Source organism: Drosophila montana, unplaced genomic scaffold (genome assembly GCF_035044405.1).
Source record: "Drosophila montana isolate Dmon_TW-CO22-7 unplaced genomic scaffold, ASM3504440v1 contig_2438_1, whole genome shotgun sequence".
NCBI classification, from domain to species: domain Eukaryota; kingdom Metazoa; phylum Arthropoda; class Insecta; order Diptera; family Drosophilidae; genus Drosophila; species Drosophila montana.
The window spans coordinates 1,221,141-1,244,068 of record NW_026997315.1 but is presented as its reverse complement, the minus strand read 5'-3'; the positions used below and the strand labels follow the sequence as shown (position 1 = coordinate 1,244,068).

At 37.8% G+C, this 22,928-nt stretch overlaps 4 protein-coding genes and 1 long non-coding RNA gene across 5 annotated transcripts in view; all 5 read left to right on the top strand.

Moving 5' to 3' along the window:
• Positions 1-22,928, top strand: part of LOC135428215 (5-hydroxytryptamine receptor 1A) — a 69,274-nt gene that overhangs the window by 30,647 nt on the left and 15,699 nt on the right. Inside the window, exon 2 of the mRNA XM_064682062.1 lies at positions 7,746-7,761. The gene's annotated coding sequence lies outside the window, so the exon portion shown is untranslated. The remainder of the gene's footprint in view (positions 1-7,745; positions 7,762-22,928) is intronic.
• Positions 988-1,906, top strand: LOC135428194 (uncharacterized). The gene is made up of 2 exons (XR_010436223.1): positions 988-1,269; positions 1,339-1,906. It is a non-coding gene; the product is annotated as an uncharacterized LOC135428194 (long non-coding RNA).
• On the top strand, positions 12,244-13,730 carry LOC135428134 (uncharacterized). Its single transcript, XM_064681947.1, has one exon. The coding sequence runs from the start codon at positions 12,311-12,313 to the stop codon at positions 13,562-13,564; it is 1,254 nt and encodes a 417-aa protein (XP_064538017.1). The 5' UTR covers positions 12,244-12,310; the 3' UTR covers positions 13,565-13,730.
• On the top strand, positions 14,328-15,202 carry LOC135428135 (leucine-rich repeat-containing protein 40). Its single transcript, XM_064681948.1, has one exon. It carries the CDS (start codon positions 14,441-14,443, stop codon positions 15,152-15,154), a length of 714 nt encoding a protein of 237 aa, XP_064538018.1. The 5' UTR covers positions 14,328-14,440; the 3' UTR covers positions 15,155-15,202.
• Positions 15,532-16,224, top strand: LOC135428216 (dynein light chain roadblock-type 1). The gene is made up of 2 exons (XM_064682063.1): positions 15,532-15,692; positions 15,758-16,224. The coding sequence occupies exons 1-2, from the start codon at positions 15,640-15,642 to the stop codon at positions 16,062-16,064; spliced, it is 360 nt and encodes a 119-aa protein (XP_064538133.1). The 5' UTR covers positions 15,532-15,639; the 3' UTR covers positions 16,065-16,224.

Sequence of the window (22,928 nt, the reverse complement as noted above, 5' to 3'; positions counted from 1 at the left end):
TTGCATATGCAAGCAATTTAGAACAACTACAACACAGCAAATTAAATGCGTGTTATAATATAAATTGATGAGCCAGAAACCCAAGAAAGCACTGCTCATAGCTTCAATTAACACTTGACAACAAAATTTTCTCTGAAAAAAGCTAGCACAAGAATTGCCTGTCACAACTGTGATTTGAACTAATTTCATTGGACATCTCTATTATTTTTAGTTAAAAAAAAAATAATTAAATAATAATTTTAGTATACTTCCATTCAATTATTTCAATAAAACTCAAACAAAAGTTTCAGAACTTTTAAGGTTAATTATTTTACAACGCTATCAATCAAAAACCGTTCCGCTCAAGTTATATATTTATGTATTCATTTAACCTCAAAGTTGTTCAGCTTAAATATAATTTGTCGATTTTGTTAGTTAGTGAAAACATGAAAGCAACAAAATTCGGACAATTTAGCTATTAATGTCATCATTTAAACAAGACTTGCTCGCAATTCAATGGAAAACCTGAGATCAAAGGCCTTATTTATCTTAATAAGCGAAGCACGACAAGCGATTCCCGCAGGTCGTATACGCAATGTTTTATTCAAATCGATTTTTGAGCTTATAAATATTGATGCATACAATTTTAATTTACTGTGTTAAATACTTCATTCTAGTGTATTTAATTTATTATACCTTTGCAAAATAAGGTGGAACGCATTGAGGAAGTCGTTTTGTTGCTCCCAATATCTTATGCCTTTTAAACAAACATATATTTTTGAGATAGCTAATAATATTTGGCCACTTGCATAATTATGTTATAAACATCTGTTTTAATTAATATTGGAATATATAAATTACATAAAGGTTGCCATATACTTACAATGTGTGCATTAAGTAGTTAAAGTATCGAACCTTAGTCTGAAGAGAGGGGTATTTTTTACTCAGGCGAGAAAGTCAATATAACAGGAAAAAATTGTCAAAACATAGTTCTTACCAGCGGTTTAATAAATAAACTCGATTAAACAAAGAAAAAAACTCAAGAAAATGTATGTATATAACGCCAGCCACACAAGTCATAAATACTTGTTAGCAAGGTCAAGGCTTAACATGCACATTGATAGTACTTTAATCTAATATTCAAAAGTCTACTGAAACCGTACTTTATTATAAGCATGAAAGTATTTCTACGTGCCACCATAGGATAAGACGTGCCGCTTAAGGAGCATGAAACCGCGAGTACGAAGCGAATTAATGCGACTGTTTGTGCGTACTTGGAAGCCAGTTCGTGTAAGACGTGCATATTGGGAAAATGGATATACGAATTATAACATAATAAGCAAACAAATTCCACTGCAGTTGTGCCACACGCTGTGCCCCATACAGCGGCAACTTCATCATTGTGCCATAAACGTTGCCCCAACACACATTTTACACGAACTCTCTCCGTATATATATATTTTTATATATATATCTCCGGCTGTTGGCGTAACTACTCTATGGCTGTTTCGGGCTGTAACGGGTGGAAACTATCTAAGATTATGCGAAATGGCTGCACATTCTACATGTGGCGCAACCAAACGTTGCACAAACCTTTCGAATATTTTTGTTATGCATACGCAAGCAAGCAACAGCAGGAGCGGATGCAGCAGCTGTAGCTGAGGAATTCAAATAAAAATTGTTGCTTTTAAATGGCGTGTCAGAGGTCACAGATGAGCTCTGTGCCATGGCGAGCAGCTTTTAAGTGTCAACCAAAAGGGCAATTCAGTTCAAGTGGAGCACAAAGAGTAAGCTTAACAGGTGGTCAGTCATTGCAAAAGGATATATGGTTATATATATACATCTTATCAGTGCTTAGGATAAAAACTTAAAGCATGATGTATTTTATTCAGGAATTCTAAATCGGTACACAGTTTCCCACTTAAAATTTGTCTATTAAGCTGCTGTTTAGTCGAAGCCCCTGCCAATTTGTTTATGTAAAAATTGTTACCCCAGGGGAATGTTTGTGCGGATGCAGCCATTAGATCTGTGCAACATGCTACAAGCTAGCCAAACTTGTTGCCATTGTAATCTGCATAAATCCCCGTTAAAGCTGTTGCAATACGCGACAATATGCGGACTTGCAGGACGAAGCATCTGGCAACAGACATTGTCCCTGTCGTTAGCCCTCGTCACGGCCAGGCGAGAGCTTCAGCTCCGCAAAGCGGCTGTCACGGCAAATATATCAGCAAACTGACAAACGTAAAAAAAAAATGAAAATGAAAGAAAATAGGAAAAGAAATTGTTGCTTTTGCAGCCAAACTATTGAGGGAGATTTTCCTCAACTACTCACTTACCTGAGCCGCAGCATAAGACCTGTGCGTCTTGACTATGACTGAGTGCTTGCGTGAGTGCATGTGAATTGACAGCTGTAATACTCGAGTACTCGAATACTTGAACAAGTTGCTGGATTCACAAGGCTTTCGTATTTATTTTTGCTAGCACGGAATATTTGATCTTTAATGTGCATGGATTTTAGCAAATTTACAATAAATATTTATGGACAAATAAGTAAAAACCTTTAAGGAAGATCGCAAATAAATGCAAACCTAGTCAAAGACTTACAAAGCGCTGAATTTTAAGCAAAATTTACCTTTAAATATATCATAAAAAAGCTAAAAGCTCATAAAAGCTTCTAGAAAGGGCAAAAGGCATAGTTTAAATTGAAGACTAAGGCACGACAGAAATACTCCACTAATAAAAACAAGTGGACAAAAAGGACCCAACTTGCTTCACATGCTATAGACCCGATCCGGATATCGCCCCCTCGAGGCTCAATCCATCCGGCGGCAGCTCCACTTCTGGCATTAAAAAGGCGGCTACGCAAGGAGCACGTGCGCAAGAGTAAGCAGGATATATAGAAGGATATCCAACAGGCTCCAGAAAGTCCTCGGGGCTATAAGCAACCAGCAGTTCAGCAGAAAACTTATGGACGCAAGCCCAGATGCTAGCACGGGATACAGCCTCTGGCAGCTGACAAAAAGCTTTAAAAGACAGCCCGTCCGCAAGAGTCCCATAAAAAGAGAGGATGGTTCCTGGGCCAGATCGAGCTTAGAACGCGCTGAAACTTTCGCCACGCACCTAAAGGAGCGATTTAAACCGTTCGATTCCCCCCACTCGCTCCATGAAGAATACATAGACAGGACCCTTGAAGCACCACAACAACCTGATCTGACCACTCTCCAGGTGACCCTCAAAGAGGTCGAAACACAAATCCAAGCGCTTAAGATTCGTAAAGCCCCTGGATCTGATGAACTGGACAGCAGAACAATAAAGCTGCTCCCCACCAAAGGCATACTCTTCGTTGTGCTCTTATATAATACAATGCTTCGAATCGGACACTTCCCAAGGCAATGGAAAAGCGCTCTGATTGCCATGATTCCAAAACCCAAAAAATCGCTCACGCAAGTCGAATCTTATCGACCAATCAGCCTGCTTCCGACCCCCTCCAAAATATTCGAAAGAATATTAATGGCCAGAGTGTCGGAGCTGGATTGTGTTAAGCGCATCATACCAAGGCATCAGTTCGGATTTCGAAGACGGCATGGGACACCGGAGAAGCTCCACCGAGTGGTGGATTTCATCCTCGACAGCTTCGAGAACCTCGAGTATTGCGTCGTATTTGTTGACATCAAACAAGCGTTTGACCGAGTGTGGCACAAAGGACTCCTGTTCAAAATAAAAACTTTGCTTCCCCCCCTCTCTTTTTCATATAATCCACAGCTTCCTCAAAAACAGAAAGTTTGTAGTGGTAGTCGACGGCACGTTCTCTGCAGTCAAGGAAATCCAAGTTGGAGTCCCCCAGGGCAGTGTCCTTGCTCCGTGGCTCTACACTGTTTATACAGCCGACATGCCGACGGTGGACCCGACGACACTGGAGCATCCCGATAGCTTCAACCTCGCCACGTTCGCCGACGATACAGCAATCCTCTCAAAAACCAGCTGTGTTTACCAAGCCACTGACCAACTACAAGAATACCTGCACGAGGTTGAGACGTGGGCATCAAAGTGGCGAATTGCCATCAACAGGCAAAAATCGATATGCTGCACATTCGCGATCCGGAGAGATACCTCGCCAGGAGTATTCCTCCAAGGCGAACTTCTTGATCATAAAGACGGCCATCGCTACCTGGGAGTCTACCTTGATCGCAGGCTCACTTGGAGCAAACACATCGCAACAACATGCCACTGCGTACGTCAATAACTAAAAAGTATGGCTTGGCTCCTTAAGGCAAGCAGCAAGCTTTCTCTGAGCAATAAGGTGCTGCTCTATAAAACCCTCCTGGCCCCAGTCTGGCGCTATGCAAGCCAAATTTTCGGCACGGCAGCAAAATCTCACTTGAGGAAAATAAGTGTCTTCCAAGCGAAGGGACTCAGACTGAGTGCTGGGGCTCCCTGGTACATCCGCAACCGGATGAAAATAATAATAATCATACTAAAAATATAAGATAAATTGAATAATTATAAAACTTAATAGGTAATATTAAGTATGTTTATCACATTATAGTCAAGCTAGGTTAAGATGCTCATGTATAGTATCAATAAATTAGCTAATAAAGAGAAAAAAAAAAGGACAAAAAGGCAACTTATTGTTAAAAGCTTTAAAGTTTTTCGCAGCTTGATTTTTATTCTCTAGCTGAGAAAAAAACACATTTTCTTGCCTTGGGCATATTAGGAAAATTTCATAACAAATTCCATTTAAAATTAATAATAATAAAATCTTTTAAATATCTGAAAATTATATTAACAGTTGTGTATGCTGTGTTTGTGTGTAATACTTGTAATGGCATTTTGATTAACTTATGAGATTCGTAGCACGTGCGAAAAGGACTTCCTAATTGTCTAAAAATGTAATTTGTCTGCAAATTGAATCAACTGTGTGTGGAATAGTGCATTTGGCACCTAGACTCACAAGGGTACTCAGTTTAGTACGGAATGAACTTGAAAGTGCAAAGTTGAAACAGGGAAACAGGAAGTGTGTATACACCCCCACACACTAACACACACACACAGATACCCATATACAACTAGCATGCAGCAGCTGAAAGCGGCAACAAAATGTTTACAGTGACTTGAAAGACTTTGCCGGAGGGCCAAAATGCAGAGTGCAAAGTGTGTATAAATAAATCAAAGTTTATTTAGTGACAGATACTTTGTGAGCATGGGCATATGTGTGTGTGTGTGTGTGCGTGTGTGCGTGTGCCTGGATGTGTGTGCTGTCAATGGCATAGCGAGCGACTTTGATTTGCAGTGCAGTGCAAATTTCCGCAAGCCAAATGAGAAAAATGAGCTTTGTACTCGAACTGCATGTATTACGGGGAAAAAGAAAGCATAGAGCGGGCGGTAGGAAATATTATGAATGCGCAATCATACGGCTGACAGGGGCACAGGATAAGAGCAACAACAACAACAACAACAGCTGCTCAGGTGACAAACACACAGAAAGACACACATTGAACTACGGACGAGGCCGTCTCACAATGCAAGTTGCCAGCGGATATGAAAAACTATTTTACAGCTGCTTTTGTGGCCACCACTATTTGTCTCTCCCTGTCTATGTGTGTGTGTGTGTGTGTATATATGTGTGTGTTAGAGTTCGTGTGTGTATTTGTCTGCGAGTGTGTGTGTGTATGTGTCTGTGAGTGTGTGTTTGGCTTTTCACATAAGCACATGAGTACCTCGTCGTGTATATGTATTGCCCAGTGGAGCCTTTTTATGCTCCCTGTCTGCCTTTTAAGGCGCCATTCAGCAAAGTTTTCTCAATTTTATTGCTGTGCTGCTGCCTTTTGTTTTTAATTTATGATCCCTGCCTTTTCTCTACTTGATATAAAATATTTTTTACCACATGCCCCGTCGCTGAACTGATTGCCATGGGCCAATTACTGCCTTAACTGGGCTTTAATTAAAGTTTGTATGCGCAAAAATATAAGAAACTTTTTGATTTTTAACTATTCATGTTTTTATATTCGCTTGTTGCAAACACAGTTTTTACTTATATCCAAAATAAAGAGGCGTCGTAATGTATCCTTAGGGGATTCAAGCAAAAAATACGAATAAACCTTTGTTGTAAATTTAAATTTTATAATTCTACAGGTTGAGTAGTCATAAGCAGCACAGCTTTTTAAAAACTTTAACTTTCTATAGCAAACAAATGCAGAAAACCCTCTCTTTATAAATTGTTGAATCATATTTTTCAAACACAGTTGTTGCACTGCAGCAGTTGCAGCTAAGGACAACCTGCTCCTGAAAATAGAAAGTTCTGCAATACCAAGAACATGCTGAACACATGGCTCCTATGCCGACTGTCTAAAGGGGGTAACTGTTATGCATTAATGTTGTTAACACGTGTTCAAATCGTAGGAGCATAAAGTTAAAGTAGTTCTGAATATCCTTTATGGCTTTGCATGTCCCAGCTCCATTGCTATGCAAGGTTTTGATAAATTGCTTCCAGCTCAGCTCAGTGGGAGGCACTGTGCCCAAGAGCTAGTGATTGTGTATGTGCGTATGTGGCTGTCTGTGTATGTGTGTGTATGTGTGGGTTGCACTGGTTTTTGCATAGAATAACGTACATATGTGCCATCTATACACCATGCTTTGAGCCTTCAATTTAGCCAGCACGAGACACGAAACCCATCTTTGTCTTTTGCGATTCCTGTATTTTCGGAGAGCCTCTGAGGTCTTTAAGCAACGAAACTTGATTTCAATTAATTCGAAAATTGTTTGGGACCCCTTTATAAAAGTATTTTAGACAATTATCAGTACAAGTTTAAATGATTGGGTGCAATTATAATATAAAAAGCAAGCATAATACACTTGTATAATATATATATTCTAGAGAATGCTATAACAATTAAATACAAATCAATTTTCAGAATCAAATAGCAGAACAGCTCTTTAAAGATGTTAAGTGAATATAACCAATAAAAAAATAAGGCATTTTTCTTAGTTTTGTTATGCGTTCAAAATATGTTAAACAACATTATTAGTTCATCCATTTCTACTTTTCATACGCTTACAATATACATAATTATATCATTAAATAAACCTGTGCATTGAAATTTATAATGCCTGTCCTCCTAAACTGTGTATCTTAGGCCAGTTAACAGCAATCAAAAAGTATTTTTCTAAAAACGTTTTAATCATCGCTTAAATTCTAAGCTCAAACAAAACAATATGGTAATTTACTAATACATTTTTAGTTCAAAAAAATCATGTTGAAATTTTCCCCACAAAACATAATTCCCATTATTTTCTATGAACAAGCTGAAATATAAAATAAAGTACACTGCGATTAAAACTCTCGCATATTGATTTAAATAGCAACAAAGTTGTCAAAGTAAATGATAAAAACAACAAAGCAAATGCCCAAAGCTATTTTTTTTTTCGCTTTTCCGAAAAGTTGAAAAATACGTTATTAAGTACATAAACGATATCCTTAGCCGAAATGTGCTTCTATTAAAATAAATATAATCTGCTTCAGGGGCTGAGCATCTGGCTGACAGCCAAGTTTATGCGTAAACACTTGACGCTGGTTCATTTTTGGCCCATTTAGGTGCTGGCTCCTACAAGACCATTAACCTAATTGGCTTCCGCACTGTCTAGAGCCATCTTTGGGCTTGGTTAATAAAATTGTTTCGGGATTACACGCATTCTTAAGATTTTATATCTCATCCAGTCTTTAACATAACCATATTTAACCTTTTGGTTTCTTTTTACTCTCGTTTCAGTGCCCCAGCACAAAAGGTAAGCAGCCCACCTACGCTTGGTAGCGAAAAACTTTCAAGCCTTTGAAATGGTATTTAATGTGTGGCAGCTGGCACTTTCCACTCCACATGCCCCACAACCGCCGGCTGCCTTTGACATTGCCTTGATATATTAAAATAAGATTTAATATTTTTGGTGGCTTAAAAGCAGCGCCGTTAACACCTTGACTTGCTGTTAATTAAGCTGCCCGTTAACTGATATTATCCCTTCAGGGTCTGATGCCGCATTTAGTCCTTTTGGGGCTTGATTTGTCAATTTGGTTAATTAGCAGCATCTAGAGCTGCTGTCAGGACATTAACGCCATTAATTAACTGATGTCTTTATGGCCCAGCAATTTGTGCATCAATTTGGTGAGAAAGCAATGAAAGGAGTAGTTAAGAACTAATGAAATACGCAAGGTAAAGGAGTTCTAAGGAGTTGAGTGCTGTAATTAAATAGTTCATTAAGAATTGAAATTAACAAGATGGCTACAGAAGACTTATGTTTAAAGGGACTGTGGCAAATACCACTTTAGATATTTTTAAAGAAAAAGAGAACACTAATGCAATTTTTTTATCCACAACCTGCAACGCAGCTTTAATTTGTCGTCAAGAAAAACCACACCTGAACTGCCAGAGCATTTGCCATTTGCATTAAGTTGAAAATCAAAAAACATAAAGTAACCTTACTGCAGTAATGAATGGAAATAAAAAAATGTGAACAGGAGATTCGTTTGCGCAGACATGTTTCCGACATGGCCAGGAACGCGTCAAAGCGTACCGCATAAAATCACATTTATATAGTCAAAGCATTTATGCTCCATTATGCTCTTAACTTTCGGCTGTTGGCTTTTGTTTCCATTTTGGTAGCCGCCATAAAAAACACTCGCAAAAATATGAAAACATAAAAGCATAAAACTTGATGAGTGTGTGTGTGTGTGTGTGTGTGTTTGTGTTTGTGTGTGCTGGACAGCAAGGTCAGACACATTTTTGGCTACCCCACCATATGATTTTATTGCATATACATACGTTCAGACGACATCAAATCATGCCAAATAAACTGAATGCGCACAGACGAGAAAAGAAAAATTAAAGCCTTAGAAATCTTTAAGTACGTCAAGCAAAATATATTTGTTGCATATACGATATATGTATTTGTGGGTCCAGGAGAGACTACTTTGTGGGCGCCTAAAAGCAGCATCGAGTGAAATTTATCGTGTCTTATAATATGCCAGAAGTACAGTTATGGCCTGGCAATTAAATTATCAAAGTGGGCATCACGAGCAAATTTTGGTTTAAGAAGGAACCTGACGTGAAATGATTGCAGCTTATGCGAATCACATAAAATGGCGCAATAAAAAACATCTTTATATTAATGTCTATTAATATTTATTTTAAGTTTTAACCTAAATCTGATTACTCCTAATCAGGGCCGACAATTTGATTAGGAAATCTATAAAGCATTGAATTTGTTATACAATTGAATCAATGAGAATCACCTAGAGGGGCTCAAATTTATTTTTTACATTTTTACAGCTTGTCAGAGCTATTCAAGTCGATTCGACTTGCCAAGAAGTCATGCCACATATTTCAAATTCAAATTCTGTATATTTCACATTGGAATTTGTGGGTCAAATAAATGAAATTGTGCGTGTGCAAGACGTCACAAATATATTTGATTAAATTGTCAACAGTTGAACTCTGGATGATTGCATTTGCGAATCAGTCGCTCAGCTGTTGGCATCTTCATTGTTGACACATTTCCAAGTTGAACGTTGCAACATGAGCATGTGGCATGCAAATATACAAAACAATCGGGCTGTAACAACAAAAACAACACGAGCCTGGCATGCATTAGTAAAAATACAATACTTAAGCTGTGCCACATGACACACTCGTAGAAGGCGAATTCAAGTGGCGTGGGTGGTGCAGCCAATGCAATGTATATGGCACTTGAGAACAAAAGCGCTTAAGTGGTTCGCCGTCTACAGCTGTTAACACCCCCATCCCATTGCCGTGCGATTATTGTCCTTGTCAGTGTCATCATTGATTGTTGAGTGATAAGGCGCTGATAGCGTGTGCTTACTGTGCTCGAATGTCTCTCTGCACTCAAGCGTTGTCCTTGATCTTATTCGCACACGCTATGCAGCTGCACAATTCCAAGCTCATATGTGTTTAAATACCACAAGTGCTTGTCCTCCAGATCATTATCATTCAGCTCCTGCCATAGGCACGCGCGGCGACACTATGCCAGAAAAAAATAAATGCCATTAATCATTTAATTGTCACCGCAAAATCGTAACCGAATTAACATTCAATTAATGCAAATCGATTGAGTTTTTATTGCCCGTGCGGCCACCAGATGCTTTTTATATTATTTTATGCAATTAATTATGCGTGCAAGGACAGCAAATCAGAATAAAAAAAATAAATAAAAAAATGTGCTGAAACATGATTTTATACATATGCTTGAATAATATTTTTGATGAAATAAAACTAAATAATATTACTATTACTGACATTAAAACTGATAGGAAAATATTATTACTAGTAATAAAACTAATATTTAGTTCCAAAAATTAAATAAAAAATCAGAGTTTTCCGAAACGAAAATAAAATAAATAAAGTGAGAAATTTAAATAAATATACTTTATATTCACAAAGACTAAGACAATTCCTCATCACTTCTCATATATAATAAATTCTATTATTTTATTTATTTTTTGTTTAAATAAATTAAAATGTTGTATATTTTCAAGACCAAAAACATATTTTGAATTCACAAAAAAAAAAAAGAACCGAATTTAAAACTATTACAAATTTTCCAATATGTCAAGCTAAGTCAATTTTGCTGACGACAAAATCACAATTTTGTATCCAATTCTTTTCCGTGTAACCCATTCAGATTGGTTTAGGGTATAAAAAATAACTAGCATATTATATTTTCATGCCAGTAAAAAGTTTTAGAATTGCAGAAAAACGTTTGTTTGCAGAATGCAAATTTTAATTAAATCTGTAATTATGCGCAAACACGTTTATATCATTTGGCAAGCCGCAAATGTTCATTTAGCAACATTTTCAAGTAATTAATTAAAGCCAAAAAAGTATTTCATTAATAAACTAACCGAATGTATGACATTAAAGCTTAACGCATAATTGGCCAAGAGTTAGTTAGGCATATCAAACAAAATGATAATAGCGTGAGAAAATGTACATGTATTTGATATGCTAAAATCGGTCTGACCCACAGGTTGGCTAGTAAAGAAGGCAACAGCGAGAATTTATTGTACTTTGTGATCACCGTGTTAAAGTTCATAAATTTATTTCCATCAATTGATTGAGCATTTTTCAATCAAATATGTCACGTCAAAAACCGCGTTGGCTATTATCAACCTCTAGCAGTGGGATTGCCTGCCAGCTATCCAGATTACATACAGTTGTGGTTGCCAATTTAGTTTCACTTGCTTTGATTAAAAATTTTCCTTTTGATACCCTGTAAACAATAGCGGCAAGAAATTGTTGTTTATATTTTGGATACATAGATAGGAGATAGCAATATAAATAGGTATAATTTATACACTTTATATTTAATATATATACTGATTTTTTAAACATTAATCGTTTCGTCTGTATGGGGTTGTTGATCTCTGGGATTGATAAGACCGGAGTTACTAAAAAAAATACTGGGGTAACTTTTTTATTATGAAATATATATATATTAGTAACTTTTTCCGAGCTCCATCAAAAAAGCTTTTGATCTGGTTACAGGGTATCTCATAGCAAGCACTCCAATTTAAAGTATTTATGTTTCGTATGTTTTTTTATTTTATTCACTCTGCTTTGGTTTATTATCGGTGTACAATCTATTCATTCCCATGGCAATGTCCTTAGGTTCTCTGGCACGCATCATCGGTAGGGCGGGTTTCACGTGTATACAATAAAAAGGTTTTTTTTTTCATTTTCTCTATTGGTCTATTTTATCGGACACCAAAGTTTTGCCGCATGATTGCGTTCAATTTACAGTTTGGCAGCAATCATTTATGTATCCTTTATTTGATTGCCGCATTGTGTGTGCCACACAGAGCTCGCCACAAAAACAAATTAACAGTGCCTCAAAATAATAATAATGTAATATCTCAAAATAATAATAAGGCATTTATTTATAAATAATTTTTAGTTCAATATAAAAGTTTTTACTGTTTATTTTGATAATTTTATATGAAATTAATCTAGTATTTTTTTTCTATTTGAACAATAAGCACGAAACTATTTAAAAACTGGCAGAGGAAGTTTAGTATAAATATTTGAAGATTTGTTTACAGCTATTGAATATCAATTGATCATAACTAAAAAACATCCCATGATTAAAGCAGCAGTAAATGAACACCCTTATTAAAGGACAACATCATGAATTAAAATTTATTGAAAAAGACGGAATTGATCCGAGCAGCCTATGGAAAATTGATATTTGTATGTCTCATTAGGTTACCTTTTCATATTCTAGTCAGCTCGAGTACCACAACAAGTTATCCGGAGAAAAATTCTAGTATATGTACATTTTCGTTTTGGATAGAGTAAGAAAATACGTGCGAAACATGTTTATCAAGGATGTCACCAATGAATTGCGGTCGAAGAAGCAGCCGCTGGCCGCTGGCCAAAAGGTTGCCCCATATGTGGTAGCCGTGAAGCGTGGACCCTATACACTAACAAATCCCGTGTACAATAACCCGGACGTTGAGGACAATAGCTCCAAGATGCACAGTCATACATTTAACATCAACGTGACTGCTTTGAAGAACAACCACAAATATCATCAGCGGGCAATTCCGCCGCCCGTAGCCAAGGTTCATTTACCCAGGATCAAGTCTCGTTCCCATTTGGGAATGAATGAGCAGAGGGACCTGTATCGCCAGCATCGGGACCGCCTGGCTAATATCAAGGGCAAGGTGAACACTTGCTTGCCGCCGCCAAAGATGAAGATTAGCGAGGGCAATGGCATGGAGCTATCCTACATGGAGATGCTCACTGCTCTCTATCGCAAAAGCAACAATACGCTGCGCACCTTCACCAAGTCGCCAGATCGCCTGGCCGCCGGCCGCTGGCGTAACACCAGCTTGGCCCGGGAAAAGGAACGCAACCAGCAGGAGAAAAATAAAATTTTTCATCAGGGCGGCAAACTGTTTGATCCACACTTGGGCAAGTCGCGACGCAGCAAACCCAAGGCGTCCAAGGTATTTAGCTATGAGGTGCCGATGCATGTGCTCCATCGGTACGAGGCTCTGATGAACATCTGCGATGTGGGCGTACTCTGCAAGCTGCTGCGTCCTCAGATTTATATGGATTTGGAAGTGATTGGCACACGCATCATGGGCCGCCTAACCATTCAGCTCTTCACGGAGGCCTGTCCCCAGGTGGTGCTGGAATTCATGCGGGTGTGCACCCACCAAAACACTCGCAGCATTAGCTTCACTCGCACCTTTGCACCCATTTGGCTGGAGGGCTTCATTGCTCTGGATCCCGAGCGTAGCATTGACATGAGCAACATCGAGCATGACTTTGAGGTGCTCAACCATGGCGTCGATGCGGGCATTCTCTCTTTTCCCAGTCGCTATGTGCGCGGCAATGCGCGCACCGCCCTCAACTTTACCCTCAGCTTCAAGCCGCTGTCCATTTTGAATGGTAAGCGCGTTGCCTTTGGCAAGGTCCGCAAGGGTCTGCAGCTGCTCGAGCGCATTCAGGATGCCACCGCGCATTTGGCCAAGAAGCACGAGCTGGTTGTCCTCAAAGACTGTGGTGTGCTTTGAACATGAACCGAATCGAATATGCGTATGTGCAAATTTCCGATAGGGGCTGCCTTCAGCTACACACGCCTGTCCCTATCTATGTGTTCTTATTAAAATGACTTTTTTGCTACCTAGATGTAACCATTTTAGAAATTCAAGATAAGCTCAATATAAAATTGTATGTTAACTTTATGTATGTTTTTGTGCAAACAGGACGAAGCAGGGCTTCTCCGAACCCATATTGTCTATCAGTATCCGAGGTAGAAATGTCCTGCCGTCCTTCAGTCTGTACTAATGCAATAATCCCAAATCAAACTATCGATAACCCTTGCCATTTCGCCGCATTCGATTTACCCCGATAATTGCCTCTATTTAAGGAATAGCTCGAAAAACCAGAAAAATGTATTCGAAAAGCCGCCCTCCAGAAAAATAAAAATAATATGCAACTTAAGCCTTTGGCTTATGCACACATTTAGTAGCTATAAATAAGCCCTTAAAGTTCTCATAGAGTTTGGACTTTAAGCACCGAAGTTAATGAAATAGCAAAAGCAGGCTTAATATATTTGCAAAAAGCAGCTAATTACAACTCAATTTTCTTCGCTTTATTTGCAAAGAGTATTTAAGATATTTGGAGTATACAATTCCCATATATTTGGATTATAAATATATATTGAGCGACCAAAAATTCCTCCAACGAGCAAATCAAATGTATTTTGAATAACGTGTTGGCCTCGAAAATATATTCACATATAACTTATTTTGGTCTAAAATGGAATTTCAAAATTCATTAATATTTCATTCGTTGACATTTGTATAGCTCCAATTCGTTTTAATCCTATAAAATTCCGTTTCCAAGTTTCGAGCAGCTGTTTTTGTTGTTATTTTACTTCGTCAACAATGGTCGGTGATGGTTTAAACAGTCCCCGCCATCAAGGCGGGAAAAAAGTAACTTCAGAGTTAGGGAAAGCAATTCCAGACAAGTACATGATGCGTAACACTCGCGTTCTGAGTCTCGGGAAGGCACAGCTGAAGTGTCTGCCGGAAAATGTCATTGACACGGCTTGCGATGAGCAGGTGAATATCGTGAGACTTGAGGACAATCTATTGACTGATGTGCCGACTGAGCTGTACAAAATGAGCGAGCTACTCACCGAGCTGGTTCTGGCCAAAAACCAGCTCTCCTATATACCCACGTTCATATCGCAGTTTTCGCGCCTTAACGTTATGAACTTGTCGTGCAATTTGCTGCGTGGCTTGCCCATGGAATTTGCCGGCCTTCAAATGCTGCGCGAATTGAACATATCGCACAATCGGCTGGATCACTTGCCTAGCTGCATCTACGAACTGAACAACCTCGACACGCTCATCGCCAACGATAATCGAATCAAGGAGCTGGATGCCACCGAAGATGGACTCGGCGCTTTGAGCCAGCTCAATGTGCTGGATCTAAGCAACAACGATATTCAGCTGGTGCCACCCGTGTTGGGTAAAATGACAAATATAACAGAATTGAAATTGTCTGGAAATCCGTTCCGTCAGCCACGTCATCAAATTTTAGCAATGGGCACCGCGGCCACAATGGATTATCTACGAGGACGCATTCCCCTCTAGAATAATGGCGATATTTGTCTTATTTTAATAAATCGTATCGTACCTAAATATTTGTAGAAACATATCTTTGGCTAGCTTAAGCCAACAAAAGTATGGCAGAGCCTAAGTACAATTTTGAATATATACCAATATAACCCATTCTCGAATCTTGAGTAGGTATCTTCCTATTTTTAAATAATTTGATTAGACTTTTTTCTGGGTTAGGCTTTTACGAGTCACCTTTAAAATTTTCTGAAATGCGCAACGCATCCAATATATGATAGAATTTTAGTTATTTCTGTCTGCATTTAATTGGTTGAGAGAAAATATCGATACGTTTGAAAAATGTAAGGATCTAAGCAGGCAAAGCACTTAATCATAATAATAAATATTTGTAGCGCGCAGTCTCTGAAAATTCGTAACACAATTCAGAAGTTTTCTTACATAATCTAAGAAACAAAGCCGTTAAACAAAATAGAAAGGAAATAAAAATAAAATATTTAAAAATGTCGGACTCAAAACGTGTAAGCCAAAAGTCACGTTCTAGTACTCCAACTGCGTAAGTTGTAAATTGTAGCCGTCGGTTCTATATTAAGTTAAAATTCCATGTGTAATACTTTATAGCCACTATCAGGCCTACGGAGGCGATGCGTTCGTGCAACATTTTGAGAAGCGAGGCGCACGCGAAATTATTATAATGGATTCGATAGGCAAGCCAATCCGTTCCACAGTTAGCCAGAGGCGGACATATAATTATGCCTCGCTCCTAAAGCCATTGGCCACAATGGCACGCAATGTGGTAAGGGACTTGGATCCGGCTAACGATGTGACCTTTATGCGTTTACGCTCCGAAACACATGAGGTGCACATGTCCCTCAACACGGAGTTCATAGTGGTCGCCATACAGAAACTGAAACGAAAAGCTAAATAGTTATATGCACAACTAAAAAAGGACAGGTGTGGGTGTGTGTGTGTTCATGGGGTAACTGTTAAATATGCGAAACATATATCATAGCAAATCCTTAATATAGGGCCTATTGGATTACATAATAAAACTTGGAAAAATTTGAAAGCAATTGAAAATTCATGAACATCACAAATTTCTTATTTCTGCATTTGTGTTAATTGTACAGATTGCAAATGTTTAAAGTGTTTGCTAAATCGATTTAGTTAATTTGTGTACAAATTAGCGTTAGCAAACAAAAACTGTTATCGAATCCGAAACCAAATGTTCAATGAAAGCATATTAAGTATTCGCTGCGTTGGCTGGATTGAAGCATGATAAACGGTTTACAAATCCAGCAAAACATTGCCTGCAATACATCAAAGCGTCAATTATGCACAGGCAATAAAGACACCCCCCCCCCCCCCCCCGCCACTCGCCCAACACACCCCACACAGAGTCTGTGTGTCTGCTCAACCGAGCATGGCACCAGGCGAAACACAATTACCTCGACACATTCATTAATCGTTGCAGCTGGCATTTTTGACTTTGTGTAGTGACTTTGTCCTGGTGATGTGCAGCTTCATTAAATATCAATCACTGTTCTGGGCCTTTGCAACAGAGACGCGAAATTTAATGTCAAACAATCTTTGACTCTAAATATCCACTACAAATTGCAAAAATTCACGGATATTAGCAATTACATATGCACGTTTTTCTCGGGAATTTTGCTCGTAGTTTTTCCATTAAGTTAGCCTTGATACCCTTTCGGCATCAAATGTTTATTGAGGGGCATATTGGGAACGAATAGCAGCAGCAGCTATCGTTGAAAGCCTTGCTATATATCCTTCCGCATAAAGAGCCAAAGAAACTACTAAGCCAAAAAGGCATTAGCTCTGTAAATTCTAGTAAATTAATACGATTTATAAATACTTTTAAATTAACATATTCAATTAATTTATATGTTTTTATACATGCAATGAGTATCTATTCAATTAATTTCAGATTTAATAATGCCTGACTGTTACCTTCATTTGAATGCAATATTATCATATATATTCCAAGCTTCGTTGAAGCGCAATATTATCATATATTAGTTAGACAGTTATATTCTGAAGTTGGGCCCCTAAATTAGAAAGTCTAAAGCGAATCCATTAAATTCGTAATTGTAGACATGTATTTAAACAAAATAACATAAGGGTTTTAACTAATCGAGGGCACTTTATCAGACGATTCCTTTTTGTTTGTTTATTTGTTTAATTTCTAGCATTTTGTTTCTGCTCTATTGGCATCATTTGTTTATTGCAGGAAGCCCACCATGCCACAAAATGGCGCGTGTCGCCTATGCTAAATGGGCTAATTCACACGCACACACACAAAAGACACACACACCAACTGTTTGTGTAGCCATATTGGCTTTTATATTGCATTAATGTATGCGTATTTGTTTAAAATGTTGCTTTTGTTTTCCACCATTTATGTAGCGGCTTTGGAATTGCATTTTGCTGCTATTTATCCGCATTGCTCACATATGTTTTGTTGCCTTATTTAACTATTGTATTAACCGACAGCGCTCAAATATTTATGCTGGTCGCTAGAGAGGGAGGGGGGGAAGGAAGAATATTTAGAATGAGGGAATATTGCTGCGGGCAGTAACAACAAATGTATATTTTTATAAAATGTTAAGCCCTTAGCAAAATATGCAGCATATATAAATAGGTAAATGTAAGCAAATATGCAACAATATTATTAATCCACGTATCCACATTAAAGCTACATTTTTTATTCCTTGGAGAAATATGCGCCATAAATAAAAAATATAAATATTCCTATTTTATTATACCTCTGTTTTACCCATTAAATCAACACTGTAAAAATTGAATATTATTTTACAACACTTTGAGTTGCATGTTTGATTAATATTACCAAGAAGGATTAAAATTCTGTAAATAAGCGGCAAAGAACGGCTGAAATACTCTTTGGACTGCTGCACTGAATCCTCATTTATCATAGTCCTGCCACAAGGATAAAAATATCGTTAAGCCGCGCTGACTCTTGAAGCGGTAACAACGTGATTAAGTGGACAAATTCAGTGGCACATGTTGACATTTAATTTATTCGACTCCGGCGCCAATACAATATAATTCAGTAAACAGAACAAACGACACGATGTTGATTTTTAATGAATATTCAAGAGTTATTATTCATGTAAAAGTGACGAATGGCGCACATGAAATATGAATGTCAATGAGACTCGAAATTTTTGCAAATATCCTTAAATTCCCCCTACTCTGTAGGATGCGGCATTTGCATTCTACTAGCCGTAATACATGGTATTGACACCCGCCTGCAAAATAATAATAATAGTTGTTGCCCCACTGTGCTCGTCTGACAGCCAAATTTAAAATGACCATGACACTGCCGATTGAAAATCATCAAAGTTGACATCGGATTTCGACTGTTGACTGCATGTGGCTTTCGGATCGCCTCCAGCTAAATTGGAATCCCCGAATCTGTCGTCTGACCTTGATGAAACGTGAAATTGCTGAATGCCTCGCTGGAGATTTACACGGTGTAGGGCTATTTTCGCAGACATTGACAATTCAATTGAATTGGGCCTGAGGTGATAAATATTAAAATATACATACATAAATCTGATAATCGCGATAAACATTTAAACAACTTATATTTAAGGCTCAATCCATTTTATGATAATAACATGAATGTGAAGAAAAGATGCTGTGTGCGCAATTCCCAACTTATAAAGCTTAACAAATATTAACATACATCTTTATTTCCACTTAACTCCGTGCTCTTTCCATTCAAATTTCCCAAATAAGAAGTCAATTGCAGAGCTTATACAAAAAATCATTTCCCTTTTATTATCTATCAAAGGACATCTTCATGACTAATTCAGTTAGTCATCCTGTTTATTTATATATGTGAAGTCAACTGCAAAATAGCAACACGATGGCCATTAAGCAGCATCCGGCCCAGCAGCTGACCACCTATGTGTCCTGTGGCAGGACACATTGTGCAGGATAGTGTCCCTTTAACTCAACATTCATGTGACTAATGGTCTTTCCTTTGCCACATTTGTGGAGCATTCATCATGCGAGATGTGGGCCGTTCAACATGTGTTGTCCTAATTAGTTCCAGGGCTGACCCAAAGCATGTGGAATATGGCGGATGATTTAGTTGACGTCTGGAGTTATAAATGACGGTGCCTTTATGATAACCTCATTTTCTTATTTTTATTTGCCAGTTATTCAGAGTTAACTGTGTTATTAACTGCTTAATATTTACGTTGACAATTGGAAAAATCAAAGGAATAAAATCGCTTTCTGCTGTGAGTACACCAGAGATGAATTTGAATAAATAAACTATACTTGGCAATTAATGGCAGTAATGTGCTTAAATAATTGTCACTTCTTTAAAATTGATATAATGTCAGTCTTAATAAAGTCAGAATATGCATTTAATGAATGTGAATATTCAACTCCTTTTGTAAATTATATCGTATTTATCGCTTCATCTTGATTGAATAGACTGAACAAACTAAAAAGAATTGCCCATACGCCGTGTGGTCCCACGCATTAATTAAATGATTCAACACGCACTCAAACAAACACACACACACACACACACACTCACACTCATACTCTCACACATTGTTCTGCTGTGAATTAATGCCAGCGATCATTGTTTTTGTAATTGACGTCAGTGGTCTTGAAGGACAAAAGCTTCCGCAATTTACACTTTATATTAAGGCATTATTAATTTTAATTACATTCCAATTAAATCTCAATTAAACTTGGGTGCTTCAGCTCCGTTCGCCTTCGAGCGTGCTGGCACTCGTTTGATTTAACTTGGATGCAATTACCATTTAATAAACGACTATTTAATCAACGGATGCGACTAGGAGCTCACACACAGACACACACACACGTAGAAGGGCAGACATCATTAGCATAGAGCTGTGCATACGAGTCACTTATATACATACCTATTTGCTGTGCGTGTGTGTTGTCTTTGAGTCAATAAGCTTATGAGAAATGTTAACTTGGCTGTAGTTTTAATTGCGTTTTATTATTTAAAGCGCACAAAACAACTGCAAATCGAAAATCGTAAATTTAATTATTTTCATTGTTTAACTTGCATTGTTCTTGTTAAAGGTAATTATTATTTTGGGCACTGAATGTAAACAATATTCCATCTGAAGTTACTTAATTACAAGTGGAGATTTGCTTCTCCCAGCTTCATAAGCACAAATTGCGACTCAGGCAGCAAAAAAGCTCTCAAAGCTATGTTAAGTTTTCTTCGTGCTACAGGCTTATATCTTGCTGCCTTACAATCTGACAAACTGACAGCCACGCTGGAAATGTACTTCCTTCATAGCCTGGCATTTTCCAAGAACAGAATGAACATTTCTTAATAATGCCAAAACTGCCAAGGGGCATGACCATAATTTCATGCAGTGGCTAAAAGAAAACAGCAGTCACGGCACAGTCCAAATGAGCTGTGCCTATCAAACACACACAGACACACACGGACAGCCACAGCGTAGGCAACCTGTCTACACCTCAGCTAACCAGAAAAGTAAAGTTCCACCCACCCATACACAAATGCACATGGGTAACTACGCTTATTTCGTACCCAAAAACTAACACGAATTGGCCCCAAGCCAAAACTACCGACAAGTTTACAATGCGACGCCAATGTGCTGGCAAAAAGGCGGTGCCACGCCTTATTCGAAGCAGCTCCACACAGTGGAGTTTATTTGTAATCTTACATTATGAACTTAATGCTTAAGAAATTTATAATTATATGGTTCAAGATAAATGAAAAATTCTCTCAAAAAAAAAAAGATAATCAAATCGAAATTAAGTAAGACTTCTTTGAAAAACTTGGGTCATCTATTATGATCTCGAATTGAATTATATTAAAATATTCAAAACTATAAATATTTTTACAAACATTATACTAGTTCAAAACTATAAATATTTTTACAAACATTATACTAGTTCATTAACAAAATTATTTATTGAATGTAAAGTATAATCATTTATTTTATTTGTTGAGTAAAGTGTAAAAAGCCCTAAAATTCGATACAGAATCTTAGAGCTCACATTTAACAATTTTTTAAGCTGCTAAATCAATTTACCGAAAATTTTCACCATGCTGAACTTCTAGTTTCCTTGAATTGAATTTATTTGAACCATTTTATGCCACTGTCAATTGTCAACTTGTTTTGCACACCAGACACACACGCACACACACACTACAAGAGTATACGTACAGTATATAACTAGAGGTTAAATTTGGCTTAAACCCGAAAACGTTGCAGCTAATTTCTTGTGACTTTCTGCAAACGTTGCAATTTCTTAAATGACTTTCTGACTTTTTCACATGAGTGAGAGTGTGTGTGTATGTATATCTGTGTGTGTGCTATGTGTCTGTGTGCACCGAGCTGTGATGGCTGCTCCTTTTCCTGGCTCGGGCAAATACTTCATAACAACTTTGATGCAACTTTTAAAACATTTACGCCATTTTTACGTGTACGTGACAACGCATGCCAAACACAAAACAAACACCCCCCCCCCCCCCTGACAACCTGCTGCCACCCCCTCTGACACCCACCAGATATGTTGGGCTTTCACCTCTTTAATTGCAGGCAAGCGGGTGATTATTTTGTAGAAAGTTTGAACGTTTTTGGCTTTTATGTACATGTTAAAAGCATCGGCAGCATATAAAAATTAGAAATGCATTGCACGTACTTATTATATTCCGCTTGCGCCGTTTTGGTTAAAACTTTATCCGGCTTTGCGGGTTTTTGTGTGATTTTTAATGCCCTGTAATCAAAAACAATTGTAAAACGGGTAATATACGTTTATTATGCAAAACTGAATCAAGAATACGCTGTGATGTCAACCTGGCTGGGATGAGTGCAAAATGCGATGAAGTTGAGTATTTAAGAACATTAGGTTATAATAAATTCGTTATATTAAGCAACATCTGAAGTGCAGAAACTAAAGACACAGAGTCTAATATATATTGAAGGCATACATTCTTACATGTAACTGTCGAAAGAGTCACACATTTTTTGACAAAGTTCTGAATATATTGAACACAGGGTATTTCATACACGACATCTCTCTCTCCCTCTGCTCTAAGCCATTCAAACTCGTAAATTCGCTTTGCATAGCAATCGAATTGAGGCCGACGTTGGCGCTGACAGACCCATCATCGAATCATCAAGCTGTGGCGGCGGATGCCAGTCAAATAATGTTATGTGCTTTATTTGAATTCAATAATATAAAATCAATCATTTACGTTATAACTGATTTATGCGCACATCCGCCCAGCCCTGCTTCTCTCTCTGTCGCTCTGAAAATTCTCCCCTCTGCCACAATGTGCCATTGCTTTCGATTTAACGCACGTAATTCTGTTATTTTGGCTTAATGATGCATAATTTAGTTTTATTCAATGCCAGCCCCAAAGAGCACCACAAAATTGCTTATTAAAAAGTTAAATCTGTAAGTTTTTCAGCGTGAAATCCAAGCCCTGTAATTGAAAATCTTATGCACCCCATCGGAATGTGTCTGCACATGCATAAGAATAAGCGAAAACTTTGGCCATCGTGTCGTATGCGTAATATTTTCACAAATGTCTGCAAAACTTCGACTAGAAACTCAGGCAACAGTTGGGCGTCATGAAACTTTATGGGCTGTCAGAATTTCAGCTTCAAGCATCTTATATGAATTAATTAATGTTAATGACAAAACATTTAACACAGTTTCAGTCGAAGTGTGAGCATTTTAGCTAATAATGAGTTTCTGTGCTCTTTTAATG

What these genes read in the sequence shown, in the direction of transcription:
- LOC135428134 (XM_064681947.1), top strand. Translation starts at nt 12,311, where the DNA reads ATGTACATTTTCGTTTTGGATAGAGTAAGAAAATACGTGCGAAACATG.
- LOC135428135 (XM_064681948.1), top strand. Translation starts at nt 14,441, where the DNA reads ATGGTCGGTGATGGTTTAAACAGTCCCCGCCATCAAGGCGGGAAAAAA.
- LOC135428216 (XM_064682063.1), top strand. Translation starts at nt 15,640, where the DNA reads ATGTCGGACTCAAAACGTGTAAGCCAAAAGTCACGTTCTAGTACTCCA. An exon ending in CGTTCTAGTACTCCAACTGC is followed by an intron (nt 15,693 to 15,757) that starts GTAAGTTGTAAA and finishes AATACTTTATAG; the next exon opens with CCACTATCAGGCCTACGGAG.